Source organism: Amblyomma mixtum, chromosome 2 (assembly GCF_055824585.1).
Source record: "Amblyomma mixtum isolate Tamu chromosome 2, ASM5582458v1, whole genome shotgun sequence".
NCBI lineage: Eukaryota > Metazoa > Arthropoda > Arachnida > Ixodida > Ixodidae > Amblyomma > Amblyomma mixtum.
Window position 1 is genome coordinate 114,728,880 of NC_143013.1, and position 18,228 is coordinate 114,747,107.

Here is an 18,228-nt window from a genome sequence, read left to right on the forward strand (position 1 = left end):
GACGCGCGGCGCGTGGCGAGAGCATCAACTGTTCTGCGACTGGACCTGTCCTTGCCCGCTCTAACCGGCCTTCACAATCAGTCATCTCTTGCCAATAAAGGCTGTTACATCTAGGTGGAAGCTGCGGGATTCCGTCCTGGAGCTACGTAACCGGACCATCACTACCCCCATGCCTGCCAACGCCAACCAGCCAGCTGGCTCCCCACCGGCACCCGTTGCTTGCCATGGTGTGCTCCGCCAGCGCGACCCTGCCGTCTTCAGCGGCACGGACGATCCCGAAGTGGAAGACTGGTTGTCCTCTTACGACAGGGTGAGCGCTCATAACCGATGGGACGACACTATGAAACTCACCAATGTAACCTTCTAGTTAACCGGCGTTGGCAACCTTTGGTACCAGAACCACGAATCGGACTTCACCACCTGGACCGCATTTAAAACCAGCTTCTCCGACATCTTCAGCCGTCCGGCAGTACACAAACTTCGCGCCGAGCAGCGTCTTCGCGTTCGCGCACAGCAGAGTGGTGAATCATACACCAGCGACATAGGAGATGTCGTCAATCTCTGCAAGCGCGTCAATTCGTCCATGGCGGAGGCCGATAAAGTTAAACACATTCTGAAAGGAATCGAAGACGACGCTTTCAATATGCTTGTGTGCAAGAACGTCACATCTGTCACCGAAATATTCGACCACTGCCAAAGCTACGATGAGCTCCGCTGACAGCGCGTTTTCACTCGGCAGCCCTCAGCCCCGACAGACACAGTAACTAGCCTCAGCTTGACGACAGAGGACAGCTCGCTACTGCTCTATATCAAGCAGTTCGTCCGTGAGGAGGTCGCGCGGCAGCTTTCGCTTCTTCCTGCTGTTTCGGGTCCATCTACCCTTACTCCGACACTTCAGCACGTGATCCGAGAGCAAGTGTCCGAGGCCCTGCCACCGGTTTCCTCCCAGCCTCCCGTCGCTGCGCCACTTACCTACACCGAAACAGTCAGCCGCCCCCGCCCAGACACGTTCGTTTCGTACCAAAATCCACCGCAGTCGACCCCATTTTGTCCTGCCCTGCCACCACCGCGACGTTTCCGTCCATGGCGGACACCGGACAACCTACCCATTTGTTATGCCTGCGGCATTCCTGGCCACGTGATGCGTCACTGCCGCCGCCAAGTTTTGTCCCCTGCTGCCGATACCGACCCTCGAGGTTACGCCTACGCCCCTCCCCAGCCTTTTCACCGCACTTCGCCTTCTGAGACCACTGGTTCCTCCGATCAAAGCCCCTCTATTCGCCGTCGTTCTCCATCTCCGCGTCGCCGCTCGGTTTCCCCGATGCGCCGTCGTCCCCCTTCCCCTTCGGAAAACTAGTGCCTGCAGTTACGGAGGCAAGAACTGCGTGCTCGTCGCCAAGCTCAAGACCAAGACTTTGTCCGGCCAATTTGATCACCGTTTATGTGGAGGGCACCGATGCTTTCGCGCTTGTGTACACCAGTGCTGCTGTATCTGTACTCAGTGCAAAATTATGCCGCCAGTTACGAAAAGTGATGACTCCGCTATCTGGGTTTATCCTTTGCGCCGCTAATTCGCAACTTATCGCGCCTTAGGGGGCCTGTACAGCCCGAGTTACTATTCAGGACGTTGTGTACATCGTTGAATTCATCGTCTTCGCATCGCCGTCTCACGACGTCATCTTAGGCTGGGACTTTCTCTCCCAACATGAAGCTGTCATCGACTGCACTCGTTCCGAAGTCGCCCTTCTTCCCTTCGGCGACGCCTCGATGAACGCTTCCACTAATCAGTGCTCCGAGTTGACTGTGGCTGCTGACGTCGTGATCCCGCCGTGCTCTGCTGTCCTCGTCTCTGTTCATTGCGACTCTGCATCCAACGGCCTTGTCATCTTCATCCCGTCTGACTCCTTCGCTTCTCGCCACTGTCTACCCCTGCCATTCGCCGTGCTTACCGTCTCAGCCGGCTGCAGCGCCTTGCCCATGACGAATCCATTCATGTGACCCTCTACTCTTCTTCGTGGTGAATGCCTGGGACGTGTCCAGCCTTTCGCCTCCGTCGTCGCCTGGGACCCTTATGAGGATGACTCCTGCCGCCTGCAAGTGTCTTCACTTACTTCTTCCCCACCGTCTCCTGATCCCGCTCCCGAAGCCGTCTTCGCGCGCTCAATCGATGCGAATCTTTCGCCACCGGAGAAGACCCAGCTTGCGGCACTGCTAGATAAGTTTCGGTCATCGTTTTACTTCTCTCACCACCGTTTGGGCCGCACATCAGCTGTTACCCATCGGATGGACACAGGCGCCCATTCGCCGTTGCGCCAACGCCCATTTCGCGTCTCGGCCACCGAACGCCAGGTTATCGACGCCCAGGTAAATGACATGCTGCAGCGTGGCGTCATACAACCATCGCACAGTCCTTGGGTTTCCCCCGTCGTCCTTCTCACCAAGAACGATGGCTCTATCCGCTTTTGCTTTGACTACCGGCGCCTGCAGAAAATCACCCGCAAAGACGTCTATCCGCTTCCCCGCATTGATGACGCACTTGAGTGCTTGCTGGGAGCTGAATTCTTTTCTTCTTTAGATCTACGTCCTGGTTATTGGCAAGTCCAGATGGCCGACGCTGACCGCTCCAAGACAGCCTTTGTGACGCCTGACGGGCTGTATGAATTCAACGTCATGCCCTTCGGACTATGCAATGCCCCTGCCACTTTTGAGCGGATGATGGACACGATACTGCGCGGCCTGAAATGGAAAACATGCTTATGTTACTTGGACGATATCGTTGTTTTCTCCCCAGATTTCCGGACACACCTCGTTCGCCTCGAGAAAGTTTTGGGATGCCTCGCGGCAGCCGGGCTTAAACTCAATTTAAAGAAATTTCGCTTCGCCGCTCGCCAGTTGACTATTTTGGTCCACTTCGCGTCGAAGCAGGGTGTCCTTCCTGACCCAGCAAAGCTTCGTGCTTTATCTGAGTTCCCAAAGCCCTCCACAATGAAGGAACTTCGCAGTTTCATCTCCTTATGTTCTTACTTCCGACGCTTTATCCGAAATTTCGCTTTTATCATCAGGCCTCTGACTGCCCTTCTTCGTGGCAGCAGCGACCTATCAAGCTGGCGTCCTGCCTGTGACGAAGCGTTCATCACGTTGCGCCGTCTACTTACCTCTCCGCCCATACTGCGCTACTTTGACCCTGCTTCTCCAACTGAAATCCACACAGATGCCAGTGGCGTTGGTATCGGTGCTGTTCTTGCTCAACGCAAACCGGGGTATGCTCGAGTATGTTGTTGCATACGCGAGCCGCACGCTGACGAAGCCTGAGCAAAACTACTCAGCCACTCAAAAAGAGTGCTTGGCGATTGTTTGGGCGATCGGGAAATTTCGCCCTTACGTATATACGGCCGGCCTTTCGAGGTCGTCACGGACCACCATTCCCTATGTTGGCTGTCCTCCCTAAAAGACCGAAATGGCCGCCTCGCCCGATGGGCCGCCTTCAAGAGTACGATATTCGTGTGATCTATCGCTCTGGCAGGAAGCATAACGACGCCGACGCTTTGTCTCGTTCACCTCTAGCCAATGAAAGTGCCTCTCCTCCCGCCATCGACTGCGCCCCCTTGTCATTGGACGATATGACCAACGAGCAGTCCAAGTACCCTTGGATCACTTCTCTTGTACGCTATCTTTCAGACCGTTCTGCCGTGTCGGTACCGCGCGCAATCCGCCGTCAGGCTGCCCATTTCACTATTCATGATGGGATTTTGTACGGCCGAAATTATCTCTCTGATGGCCGCAAGTGGCTCCTAGTGATCCCTGGGCATTTACGCTCAGAAATATGCGCAGCCTCTCATAGCGACCCGCAAGCTGGTCACGGTGGTGTTTTCAAGACCTACAACCGGCTTCGCCTCCGCTATTACTGGCGCGGCATGTATAACTACGTTCGAAAATTCGTCCGTTCCTGCCCCGATTGCCAGCGCTGCAAGCCGGGTCATCGCCATTTGACCGGCCCTATGCAGCCTTTGCCTTGCCCATCCAGGCCATTTGAACGAGTTGGCATTGACCTGTATGGACCACTTCCCTGCACTGCTACAGGAAACCGCTGTGTCATCGTCGCTGTAGACCACTTGACCCGGTACGCCGAAACAGCCGCCCTCCCAGCTGCTACGGCGCGGGATGTTGCAGCCTTCCTTTTGCACCATTTCGTACTTCGGCACGGAGCCCCGCGTGAACTGTTGAGCGACCGTGGGCGGTGTTTCTTTCAGACGTCGTTTCATTTCTTCTGCAGCAATGCTGCATTACTCGCCGCACCACTACTGCCTATCATCCCCAGACGAACGGCTTGTCAGAACGCTTCAATCGAACGTTAGGTGACATGTTGTCAATGTACGTGAAGCCAGACCATTCTAACTGGGACGTCGTCCTCCCCTTCGTCACATATGCCTACAATACCGCTACGCAGAGCACTACTGGTTTTCCACCATTCTTCCTTTCTATACGACCGTGAACCATCCTCCCCGCTGTCACAAAATTCGGCGCATTTTAGGAACAAACAAAGAAAAACCGCCGCGCGCACGGCGTCTCGCCGGCGCGAGCCCGACGGGGAGAGGGAAAGCCCCCGCCGAGCGCGTGCCTATCTCTCCACCGCCGCGGCGTGCGCCAAGGAAATGAGTCATCCCCGCCGATTATTCTCGAACATGCGAGTCGGTTCTACAGCTGACGGGGGGAAAGGGCGTAGCCTTGCGTGCACTAAGACACGTCCCCCTCGCCCGTCGGCGTCGGCGCCGCTCAAGAACACGCTCGAAACTTCGAGATGCGACCCCCGACCTCTAACCAATGGGGACGCGCGGCCGGTGAGAAGAGGAAAGGGAGACAGCACTGCCAATCCTGCGTGTATGTGCGCGCCTACTCGGGCGCGAACAACAAACAGACGGGAGAGCTAGCCTATAAAGAAGGACGTTGACCGCTATCAGTCAGTCCGGACCGCCGTTTAAGCTTCATCGAAGCGCGCCCGTTCGACTCCCGGGGAAAACACCACTCGGCCAGCATCGGACCAACGAGGCAACGGTCGCCAGTCTGCGGGACGGCATCGTCGTGGAACTCGGGTCGTCGGACTGCCGCAGTGCCCGGTGAACAAATTGTGTTTTGTTTGTTTAACTCTCTCTTGTGTTAGTGCACTTTAGGTGCAATATTGCCTCTGCATTGCATTCTCTCTCGAGTTCAACTTTGCACGAATTGCATTGTTCTGCTAATCACTTTGTATGTGTTTGTACTAGTGATTGTGTAATCCTCTGTATCGTCTCAATTGCTGTATAAACTTTGTTTTGTTTTGTGAACCTTTGGCTCCGACCCATTCTCTGGCTTGCGACCAGCGAAAGCTGGGCACCGAACGCCCAAAAACCTCTTGTCACTTGGTAGCTGGTCTCCGCTGAGTTTGCCACGCTGAGTCGAGGGCATCTCCTTCGAGTCCGAGACCGCTACCCCCACACGCTCTAAGGGTGTCTGGGAGCTTCCCACTAAAAGTGCGCGAAGTCTGGGTGACACCCGCTCGAACTATTCTTCCGTACCATCCTGATTCGTCGGAATCCACAACCGTATCTGAAGCCTCCAGACACGCTGAAGAGTGCCGCCAGCTCGCCCGGTCATTCACGTCCGACGACCAAGGGCGCCAAAAATACCGCTTTGACCACTCCCATGGCACAGAAACTTTTCAGCCGTAATCACTTGTTTGGCTCCGTGTGCCTTCTGCTGCACCAGATCTCTCTGCCAAATTGCTGCCAAACTACCACGGACCCTACCGTGTCCTTGAGCGCACTTCTCCCGTCAATTACGTCGTTGAGCCCGTGACGCCATCATCTGATCTCCGATGTCGTGGGCGCGAGACCGTCTACATTTCGCGTTTGAAGCCATACTACGACCCCTGCGTCCTGTTGACCCCCTAAATCACCAGGATGGCTCTTTTTCCCCCGGGGCCAATTGTAAAGAGGAAGATGCTTAGCAGTCTGAGCAACAAAACCGACGGGCGGAGCGTGGCGAGAGCATCAACTGTTCTGCGACCGGACTTGTCCTTGCCCGCTCTTACCATCCTTCACAATCAGTCATTTCTTGCCAAGAAAGGCTGTTACAATAGCAACAAGACCGGTTGCAGATGGGCCCCCTACTTCAAGCCGTCGTGTGGTCGCGGCGGTAGGCACGCCGCGCTGCAGCTGCCGTCGCTACCGAGTTGAGTTCGCTGTTGCGCAGCTCTCTCGCCAGTTGTGAGGGAGAGGGGGAAGAATGGGTGTAAAGCGCGTTCGCTTGCTTGCTGGATTCATTCGACCTGCTGCCCAATAAACATAAAGAGAAACTACGCCGACTAGCAGCACCCAGGAAGCACCAGCGGGCCCAAGAGACCGATGAAGAGTGAACAGCGGCTTGCTGAACGGCGAGCTCAGGATGCTGCTAGATGGGCGCGCTGTGCACTGTGGTTACCAACCTACCGGGTTTAACCAAAGCTAAACCTCAGCTAATTCTTGTCTCAGTTCCTGGAAAATGCTCAGTGTCTATAACAGACACTGGAAAAGCGCCGAGCTGGTCGAGGCCCTTAACAGGAAAACCACACGAGAAAACGGGTCTACAGGGATGGGAATCGGCTTAAGATGTCCGGGAGGGAGAACCGAGGGCGTCTTCCGGCGTTGGCAGAGCTCGCAAGCGGCCACATAACGTCGCACAGAACGGTATAGACCTGGCCAAAAGAAACGGCGGCGCACGCTGTCGTACACGCGGGAGACTCCAAGATGACCTGCCGTGGGAACGTCATGAAGCTGCTCAAGGACGCTGCAGCGCAGTGGTTGAGGGACCACGAGCAAGATGTCAGCGCCGTCAGGCCCCATATTGCGCCGGTAGAGGGCGTTCTTATGGAGCACGAACGGGCCTAGGGAAACATCAGGGCGGTTGGCGGTGAGGCGGTCGATGAGGGAGCGCAGCGAGGAATCCAAGCGCTGTTCTTCAGCAATGTTGCGGAAGGCCGAAATGGGTAAAACGCAGGCGTCAGCCTCGCATTCATTGGAGGAAGGCGGATTCACAGGGTGACAGGGTGACAGGACAAGCAATAGGCATCCTAGTGCAAGCGGTCGGACTTGTAGACGACAGAAAATGTATATTCTTGAAGGCGAACAGGCCAGCGCCCCAGCCGGCCAGTAGGGTCTTTGAGCGAAGAAAGCCAGCGTAAGGCGTTATGATCCGTTATAACAGAGAAAGGGCGCCCAAACAAGTAAGGGCGGAATTTTGCATTAGCCCAAACAAGGCGAGGCATTCCCGCTCGGTGACAAAATAGTTGCACTCTGACACAGAAAGGAGACGGCTGGCGTACGCAATGACGCAAAGCTGGTTGCGTTGCGAAGCTGGTTGCAATTGGTATGCTTTCATAATTATTTAAGGAAAATTTCTCATGAGTTATCAATTTTTGTTCTCCGTCCGAACTGTATACAATATAAATGTTTTCCGATTAGGCATATCTCAACGCCCGCCGCGCTGGCTCAGTGATTATGGTGCACGGCTGCCGACCCGAAAGAAGCGGGTTCGAACCCGGCCGCGGCGGCTGAATTTCGGTGGAGGCGAAATTCTGGAGACCCGTGTACTGTGCGATGTCAGTGCACGTTAAAAAACCTCAGGTGGGCGAAATGTCCGGAGCACTTCACTACGGCGTCTCTCAAAGCCTGAGTTGCTTTGGGACGTTAAACCCCAATAAACCAAACGAAGCATAATTCAACGGTCAAATACCTAGGTTGATTTTTTGTCTCTGACATGTCCAGCTATAGCCACTTGGCTTTTGTGTATTCTGAATTCGCAAAATTCGCTTGCTTGCTGTATACTATGAAACTCTTCTATTCTGTGAATAGTTGCAAACAATTTATGTGCGCCTTGGCCAACAATGCGTTGCGTTACGGCACATGTGACTACAAGTTTTTCTCAGACTTTTGGAGAAAGAAGGTGAACGGTATACCAAAATCCGCCCTTAAACCTGTAATGTGTGGTATGTATCGTGACGAAATCATGATTACAGTGTTTTTCAATGTTTACTGATGCCTGGCTTTAACCATCTGTTTAATGAAACGGATGAGTATAATTATAACTGGGCGAAAGAGTTTTCTGCACCTTGTGTTCCTGTTCGCGTAATACACTGAAGTCGCTCCTGGTTAAATTGCGTTGTTTATTACCTTTACACGTCAATACCATGTTGCCTTGTCTCCCTTTTCTCTGTTTCCTTTTCTTGATCTGAGAATGTTCCTTCGGTTCACCTCCGTCCATTTTTTGAACAGTGCATACCAGGTGCGTTAGCTCCTGCCGGGCGCTGCTACTCAAGCCATCCATGGCTTCGGCAGGCACAAATTTGTACAAGTTTAAGTAAACAATAATATTATTTAAAATGCGTTATGGTAATTGTCACCTTCGGGCACCTTACTGAATCGATTCAAGAACTTTTTAGTGACAGTCGGTTTCCTAAACGATGTTATTTGGTAGAATTATCCTAGCTAGTCTGCGTTACTGGGCATTCGATTACAAATATTCAGCTACATCCGAGCAGTTAAGCAAGCAAAGCGGTGACAATCTCCATCAAGTACTCCCGGCGTGAATGGCGTTCCACGCCCCAACTGCGTAGACTCATCGGTAAAGCGGAAAACTTTTTATCTCTCACTATAAGCCGTCGAACTGAAAGAAACGCCAGACGAAACAACTGCGTCACGCTGATGAGGAGCTTCACGTCGGCTACCATTGACTTGCATGCCTAGATACGCTAAATCAGTGTTACGCCTCCTGCTCACACGACCAGTATCCTTCGTAGTAAAGCAAAAATTACAGATCACTGCTCCGACCCACACTTGGAGAATGCAAAAGCATCGACGCCTCCGCGGTCCTCGTCACCTCTATTTGCATCTCTTTATCATTTTCCTTTTGTTTGCTAACTAACTTAACTACTGAATTGGCGTATATTTATCTTGTGCTTTAATTAAATATCCATTTATTTACTCCGATTAGACCTTCTTTTATCTCAAGCAATTTGGTTTTGAAAATTTGACGCCGTGGTTGCTTTCCCGTCTACTTACTATATCCCCGTCCGCCCTAATCAATCGTCTAATGGTTTTTGCTGATAAGTTATTAACTTTTATATTCTATGCCAATGAAACTTTTGGTCGATAATATAGCACTGTTGAAATACGTTTCAATTCGTTCAAAATTTACTCGCACTCCTTTGACTATTTTTCCAGTATTTTGTCGTCCACAGCTACTTTCCCGCCCATTCACTATATCGACGTCTGCGCTATTTCACCGTTTTTCGACATTTTTGGCACAAATTAATTAAGTGATCGTCATATCGTCAGAATTTATTTGGGGGCGGGGCGCATCCTTACATTGTTCTCTATCGGTGTTCAGCATTCATTTGATGCTATCTGTTTTGAGAACGTTACAACTGCTGCGGACGCGTTTTGTCGACACGACCCCGACGACATAGCCTAGAAATTCTTTCGCATTAATAGCAAGAGTGCAGTCAAAAAAGACCAAGTGGTGCGCGATGCTAGCCGCAGTAAACAACGCCAGGTGGTAGAGATAGATTCTGATCCCTCGACTAAAGAGTTTGTCATACCTAACGCGGACCGCCGAAATGTTAGAACATACGTATCAAAAGTTCATAAATTCTGACTTCTTTTCTCAGAAGGAGACCTCCATGCATTTATTTATTAATAAGAAAGCGTGCATGCAAATTTAGCTGCTGCTGCTTCTTCGTCCCCCACAGAGGTTACTGGCGTTTCTGAAGTGCGGAATGCATCCTTACATTCCAGAGGGCCCCCAAAAATGCTCCTCGTGTCGAAGTGGGCTTAGTTTAAAATATATTAATCTTCATCGGACAGTTATGCTGATACAGCAGGCTAAGTAGCAGTAATAAGTGTCATTGCCTTATTTGTAACACGTTTATTAATGTTTCTTCAGTTATGCTGATACAGCAGGCTAAGTAGCAGTAATAAGTGTCATTGCCTTATTTGTAACACGTTTATTAATGTTTCTTGGGAATCAATTATACCTCAAACTAGGCAGGAAAACTGTGCGCAAATTTTCAATATTTTTCGGTCCTTAATATTTTTACCTTTTGTCTTTTTTCTTGTTTTGTTTTGTTTCCAGAAACTTACTGCAGTGACCCGGGCGTCAGTATTAAAGGGTTCCGACTTGTTGCCTGGAACAACACCCTGTACCACAAAAAATGCTGTCCTCCAAAGACCACTATCACCTACGCTTGCGTGGCTAACTACCAACTTGAAGGCCACAGGCAGATCCGTTGTACTGTCAACGGCACCTGGACGCATCGCAGGCCTACCTGTCGGCGTAAGTATGCCCAGAGAAGAAGCGCAGAAGTGAAAAAGTGGTGGTCATTTTTGAGGGTGATACGCCTGTGCATTGATAAAGTCGGCAGCATAAAGTTGGTTCAGTAGTATACTAACACATTTTACATCATGAATTTCTCGGGAGTTATGGGGCGGCGCTTTTCATTAATGAGTAATCATTAAAATGTCTGGTGCAAGGGGAAATGGTGAGCGTTCGCTGTGAGTACGCAGTAGCAGGTGCCCTTCTTCAACCACCGGGCGAGGAACGCACTTGGTCTACTACCTATTCGGACTTCGTATACTACAGAGGATATAATACACATTAGTATGTAGCCTCGGATATAACAAACTGTAGTGTGTGAACCTACGATATACCTAGACCAAGTATGCCACGTCGAATGTGACAAAATTTCGTGTGTTAACCTTGAATGTAACGAGCTGGTGTGTGTGCACCTCCAATATGCCGAATTCTTCAGTGTAGCCAACCTAAGTATGCACCTCGGATAAAACGAACTTTCACCTGTGCCACTCGGATGTAATCAACGTAATGTGTTGACATCCGATGTAAAGAATTCAGATATAAACGATACAACACACATCGCCTATCAGCTTTGTGAGTAAAAAATGTATGGAGCACGTCACGTAAGGCGAACCTTAAAAACGTCGCCTTGATGTAACCATAAAGTCATAAAATATTCTTTAGAATAGTTCAGTAAATGAACGCCACAAAGTATCCATTCTCAACGAATGTGGCAACTGTTTCCTGTCTATATGGCCAACCTGAAACCTAATCCATTGTGAAATCAGGCGTAGTAAGGGCGGTTATCACGTCAGCATAGCGAGAAATATTTCTTCTCGAAGCATTTGTTGATGACGTGACGTACAAAACTGATTACTCTTTATTCGTCATTTAGATAAAAAAACCAGGGTATTTTCATATACACAGTCTTTCACCTCTTTCAACGAGCGATTTAAACGAAGCAGTCTAGCGGAGCGGGTGAAACCAACGACATATTGTTTCGCGTCATGTGCCGCTCCTTGGAGTATTTTTTTTAATTCCGCTTAAGAAAAAATTTACCTATGATCAATTCTGAAAAATTAATATGTTAACGCATAGCGTAGCGTGAATCTCGTTAACGAGCGAACAGGGTTAGAAACAGCCAAACCACTTTTTTTTGTGGCAACCCGCCTCCTAGGTGGCATTTTTTTTCGACATTAAACAAAGCCCGCGAAAATCAAAAAAAAAATACACGCGACGTTCCTTATTCTCTACCACATTCTAGCGCTGCCAACATGTTTTGTAGAAACGGAAGGTAAACTGGGCCATGCAAGATTGAGCGGATGCTACTCAATTCGACGAGGTGCCTATTAATAGAAATAAAGACAATGGAGCTTTCCTTAGAATACGTGGCTTCACAGCTTTCCCTTCCTTTTTGCTTTTGTCTGGTTGATGGTTCAATAAACGTCCCATCTCAAAAGGCTGTCTGCTTATCACATATCGCAGATCACGGAGCGCACTTTGATCGTCGGGAATAGTGTGCTGACGCACTGTCAAGGCTATCCGAAAGCGGCGTTTGCCGCTCTCTTCGATACGGTTAGCCTGCATGCTTTGTTCGTACAGAACGCGTTTAGCATTGGTACAGTACGGTAGCGCAGGAGCCTGAAAAAAAATGGCAGAGTTTCAGCTTGGTTAAGCCCGGAAATTGCGAAAGTAACTTCATCCGTTTCTTCAGCCCGCATCCGCCGTGTCTACCGCCGCTCTGCGCCGACGGTTGGTTGGTTGCCACTGAGGATGAATAGGAAAGTGCACGGGTCTGCCTACTGGCTCCAGACCAGCCACCACCGCTGCCACGTGCAGATAGCAGAGAGTTGAAACATATGAGGAAAGATAAACACCACTCATTAAACTTGGCCCTGCACTTGTAGATGCACCCGCATCAAGCGATGTTGACCGCGTGCTCGCCAGGCTGCTGCATACGCACGTTGTTTAGCTAGCCGTTCTTCCCGTTCTTCGTCTGTTTCTTCGGCGTGGCGCCGTCGCTTGGCCGCAGCTGATCGTTCCAGCCTCGCCTTGTACACATCATACAACATAGCGCAATGAGAGGAGCGCAGCTGCAGCCCCCCCCCCCCCCCCCCCCGTTTTATCCCGCTCTAGCGAACGCCCTCTCTCGGCAGTGGCACAGCCGGCGTGTAAGGCTGTACCTCCACCACCGATGGCGCGAGCTGGGGCCCCGGCTCTCGGTCTGTCGTGACGTCACACGGTCACGCGACGCGCCGCTGTGTAAGGAGGCGCCACGACCATCGATGGAAGAAAAGTGCAAGCAGTATTGCTTTCGCAATAAAAAAAACATACGTAATAAATACATTGGCAGAAGAACAGGGTAGTTTATTTCATAAACTGGCTGCGAAAAACTACGCAGAAACAAGGAACAGAGGAACCAATACACTGTAGCGCAGCAAAAGACAAGGACACAAGAGACGAGAGACGAACACCACGAGCGTTCTCCGAGCGAGCACCACGAGCGTCTCTAGTCTCTGGTGTGCTCGTCTTTTGCTCCGCTACAGTGTATTGGAACTATGCACCAACAACCCCAGAAAGCCACGCTACTGGGCAGAGGAAGCAGGGGACAGGTGCTGTACCTTGGCTCTGCGCCGTTTTTCACAGTTTGTACAATCAAGTAGCTCAACACGCCGTGATACTGATGTTCACTAAGCCTCACTGCAACCTCAGCAGTTTTATCTAACTATATGAACTTTATCAATTATATCTACTAATTAATTAATTCAGGAGAATTTTGAAAGTAATCTCAGGAGCGCCACACAAAGGGAAACAATATGTCATTGGTCTCACCGAGCTCTGTCGTGAGACATTTTCTAGAGCAGAAGGTCTACTACAAGACAAAAGCTGAAAAAACCGTTTTATCGCTGAGGGCTGACCGTGTATTGACCTTGTGAGGGTAAATAAAGTATGTAAATAAATAACATTCCCGCGAATAGGATTCGAAACCACGGCGGCGAGAACGTATCAGCTTCGCTGACCTCCGCACCAGAGCACTATGCCATCTTTGCAGCCGATCACGCCTGATGTTAAAATGCAACACCCACTCGAGCTGTGCGTTGCACAACTTCGTCTTCATTAAATAATACGAGTATCTAATCAATAACGTTCCTAGACGTTCCACGGGCCCCTGAAAGCAATATCATGAGCTAACCAGGCTAAATACATGCTTTCGCACGTGTACTCGGTTTAGCTTCGTTTTAACCCTGCCGCCTTTTTCAACCATTAGTTCAAGTTACGTGAAGCACCGTGTGTATAACTGAATGTCAATTTGCGAATGATGAGCTGGTAGTGGCTGAGCCGGAGCCCGTAGTGTTTTTATAAGCTAAGAACCGAACTTTAGACGGACTTGTCTAGTGAATCATAAGTTGTCGCAAATATGTAAACGCAAAGTATGCCTAATTTTAGTGCGCGGTTCTTAGGCGCCCGTTTGTAAGTTGAGACTCGTCGACGTTGCAGGCATAAACAAACGCGGGGAGAGGAAAAGAATGCGAGTGGAGCGTTAGACGTGACAATCAAGCCTGTACCAAGTCCGCATGTAGAGCCTTTGACAAGGGTGTAGAGCCTAAAGGGTTTTGTTGTCCATAATTTTCTGTTGATCGTTAACCATCAGCAGTGGTCGAAATATTTAGATTAGTAAAGGAACTAACTACTTTACCTCTGGAAAGTTAAGGCTTGCAATTATGTTCCAAAAGTCCCATTTTGCGATCAAAAGCTGCATCTTCTGGGCTCCTTAGTGTTGACAAACGCCGAACGAATTTGGCGGTCTGAGACACACCCAATATGTCCCATGTTAAGTGCATTCTGGCACTTCACAAATGTTTGCCTGAAAGGGTTTTGGGTGCAAGGAAGAGAACTGTACACTTCGTGGAGGTGTGCTTAGGAGTCTGCACCGCTGCTGGTGTCGTCAGGAAGCCGCGCGTGCGCAGGGGTGTGTTGGCAAGATCGTCATGCTCTAAAGAAACAGCACCATTGCACACATCATTCCTTTTTCGGAGCACAAGTCGATTATCACAGTTTCATGGCCCTTTACTACTCTAGCGTCCCAGGACTAGCTCCAAGCTGCCATATAGCTGGTGTACAAAACCTTTCCCGTTTGGCACTTTTTCCCAAGGCAGAAAATAATCACCATGTCAGTTTTCAGCGATAGCCTTGTGTTTGTGCAGCCAGGGGCGCTTGCGGCAATTTAAAATTGCCGCATGGCATTGTGTCCGGCCACCGGTCTGGCGGTGATCTCTTCAAGCTGGGCGACAGCGCTTCCTTTTCCTGCTTGGGAGGCTTCCGGCTGATCGGGGCAGAGGTGCTCCACTGCAAGGCGGATGGTCAGTGGGATGGCGAGGTGCCCGTATGCATCGGTATCGGTAAGTACCCGTTCGTTCAAAACTCTGTCGCCCATTTAGTTTGTTGATCATCAAAGCACCTTAGTGGTTATGTTATGGAAACGATATGTCATAAAGTCGATCACGTTAATAGTAATCAAATGCTGTATAAGGCAGTTGAAGACCGCCAATTGTAATCTCTACATACGGTCACTTGAAAAGAGAAAGTACCGTTTAACAGAGCAATTGCGACTAACTCCAAAGCACTCAGTTGGCTCTATAGCCTTGTCGCGAGAGAAGGTTTGATGGCAGAATGAGAAAGAAATAATGAGACAGTTCATGCACAGTTTAAGGACGTCGGGGGTCATTATTAGTTTATTGGGGTTTAACGTTCCAAAGCAACTCAGCCTATGAGCGGCGCATTATTGAAGTCTTTTGGATAACTTCGACCATCTGGGGTTCTTTAACGAGCACTGACATCGGACAGTGCGCGCGCCTCTTGAGGGTAGGTGGTCAATGCCAGAGGCGCAGTGGAATGTGGTTGCGCTCCATTCTCACATAAACGACCTATCTTTAGTCCCTGATCACCCAACCGTATTCAAGAAAGTTCATATTGGCACAATCAGTGAAGTGATAGATATTTGAATGCTCACGATCTATGAATGTGATATGTAGGATGACGGTGTCGGCGATGAAATATGCGAAGAGGAGACGAGGCTGCTACACAGCTATTATCTCTATCGCGTGATACCTTTAAGGCGGAGCTTAAGAGGCCCTTCAGGTTGTTTCTTTATTTTCAATATGATTGAGGAAACCATAAGTACGGCACTGCATTTTAAGGTCGGCCAAAAATTCACTGTGTACTTTGCCACTCACATCTTCTCCTCTGTCCAATTTATTTCCGCCGATACCAGCTTAGGGGATTTAAGAGAGCAGAGAGCAGTTGCGCAGCAGGCGTCCGGCTTTTCCTTGCCATTTTATGCGATGGCAGGTGCAGCTGGTCGCATTCGTTATAATATGTCCCTGAATAGCATAGCATCACAGCGCAAAATAAAAAAAAATCCTATATTCCATGGCGTATTAAACCGGCGGCAATTCACCAGCCATAGCACAAACATTTACAGCGTGAAGCCATTCCTTGGCAGGCAGTGCTTGTGTGTGTCAGTTAAAATGGAACTTTTTGCAGCTGAACGCATCCACATTCCCATCGCGGTACACATGCGCCATCACCGCAGTCTAACCGTCATGCGCGGTAAATTACCAGTCTCTCCTGCTGTGCTCTGGATGTTGCCATCTGCATTAGTTTCCCTCCGTGGGAAGTGAGTCCGAAAACAACTCACGGGTACGTACACGTGCAAGGCGAAATTTCAATGCGTGGCCGTTTAATTCACGGTAAAAAAGGGCAGGGTGCCTCGACGCAGCTTCACAAGTCGTTTGGAAGCTCCAGGTCGCAATGATGCAGCAAATCACATAGACGGCGAGAGATTTGAGCCAAGAACCCAAAATTATGATTTGTGTGCAATACCTCTACGCTAATTGCATTTTGTGAAGGTCCGTGTAGTGCGAGAGCCTGAATTTTTGTTTTTCCTCTATTCAGACCAGTACCGTCATCACCTTTCCTGCGGACGAAAGTGGCCGCAACGCAGCCCCCGCGAACATACGAACATATTTCAAAATAACGTTTATAGATGCATGTTACTCGTTATCGTGATGTAATACAGGCGCGACTGCTGATGTAGAGTTTGGCCGTTTTCTCTCCGCCTGTGTTGTTACAGACTTATGCACTTACTTCATTACTGAGCTCATATGTGCAGAGATACAATGCGGGTCCTTGAGAGCCCCTCAACACGGCTGGATGACCGGCAACTACTCCACTGCTGTGGGCGCTACAGCAAGCTTCGGCTGCTTCCAGGGCTATGTCTTGCAAGGATCACCCATGAGGCAGTGCGAGAATGATGGCCAGTGGAATGGCAAACCTGCACGCTGCGTGCCAGAAGGTAAGTTAGGAGGAGACACTCCACCAAGAGCGTCATCGTAAAGATATTACTTGTGGTTTAAAGTTAGGTACAGAAGGCAGGAGTTGTGCATACGTACTCCCAAAATGAAGACAACGCAAAATTTGCTTCCAGCATGATAATTGTTACGCTGGTGATGATATTCAAAGCGATAAGCAGTTCTTCATGATATTTCGTGAAAGGGAAGTTGAAGTTCTATCTTTAGATCAGTGTAAATAAATCATTTTTTAAACTCATCGATACAAACGAAAACGTGTTCATAATAAAAGGTCTCTAAACCTCCGGATTAGCTGATCACAGTCACCTTTGACTACGGCGTAGATGGTAAGATGACCTATTAGGCAGTAAGATCTAAAGTAGGCGTGACCTGCAACAAAGCTGTTGCTGTCATTATTAAATGGTGAACCAAAACCATACTCTTGGCGCTGAGTTTCCGGCTCAGTTTGTCACAAGCGTGGCTGTGAAATGAGGTCTCCGCTTGCAGAAATGGTGTACATGCGTAAAACTTGGTCTTGGCGTATCCTGGAGGGCTTTGTCCCCGATTGTGCACAGAACAGCAAACGGAGTGTACTCCGCCGAAAGAGAACGCTACACAGTGCTTTGGGTTTGCAATATGCATGAAGTACTGAGAGGTTTTTGGAAATGAGCAGCGAAGCTAGGGCTTACTTTAGGGAAGGTAGCTTTGTGCCTTATGACAGAAGTACAGGCGGGACTAGAAATAACACAGAAAGAATATGTTAGATTAGCACGTGGTGCGCACGGGAAAAGCACGAATCAGGCACTTAAATCACATGGTTCTTTCTGGCTAAGTTCGACTGTATTGAATCCGATGGCGGGCATTTATAGAAAATAAAAAGTAGTCTCATAGGAATCGCTTTTGATGTTTCAAGTGGCAGTGGCGTATTGCTGGAAGTACAATTAGGGTCCTCCAGAAGGTACAGCTATGTAGAAGAAATATGCTCAAGATGATGATTCACGCGCAGTGAATAGTAACAAAGGGATAGGGTTCGAATGTCGCACTGTTCATGCAGACATCGATGCCGACGCGATCAGCATCTCAGGGCTACTGCGGTTAAAGGATAACAAAAATAACGCGAGTCGGCCGGAGTACCAAAGAACCAAAGATCTGTCAAAGGTGTAAACGCGCTGCGAGAGACAGCCAATGCAACAAAGGAAATATTCACCTTAAAAAAGCATAACATGCCTCAAAATCTTAATTTACAGGCAGGCGTGGTGAAAAAGTTCTGAATTTTGAAGTTTTTTCGCTGTTACACATTTTACTTGAAAAGAGTGAAAAAAATGAAAAAAAGAAACTGGCGCTAATGGTCTCGGAAGACAGCATCTGAATGAGTTTTCATTGGAGCTCCGGGAATTCCGATCACTTGGGTTTCCTTAACGCGCACCGACATGGCACAGTACACAGACCTCTAGAATTTCGCCTCCATCCAAATTCGACCGCCACGGCCGGGATAGAGCCCGCTTCTTTCGGGTCA

At 49.5% G+C, this 18,228-nt stretch overlaps 1 protein-coding gene across 1 annotated transcript in view; it reads left to right on the forward strand.

Annotated features, from left to right (window-relative positions):
* Positions 1 to 18,228, forward strand: part of LOC149360639 (complement factor B-like) — a 182,368-nt gene that overhangs the window by 24,668 nt on the left and 139,472 nt on the right. The window contains exons 3-5 of the mRNA XM_089572423.1: positions 10,144 to 10,344; positions 14,568 to 14,762; positions 16,535 to 16,717. Coding sequence (XP_089428549.1) covers positions 10,144 to 10,344; positions 14,568 to 14,762; positions 16,535 to 16,717 — 579 coding nt within the window. The remainder of the gene's footprint in view (positions 1 to 10,143; positions 10,345 to 14,567; positions 14,763 to 16,534; positions 16,718 to 18,228) is intronic.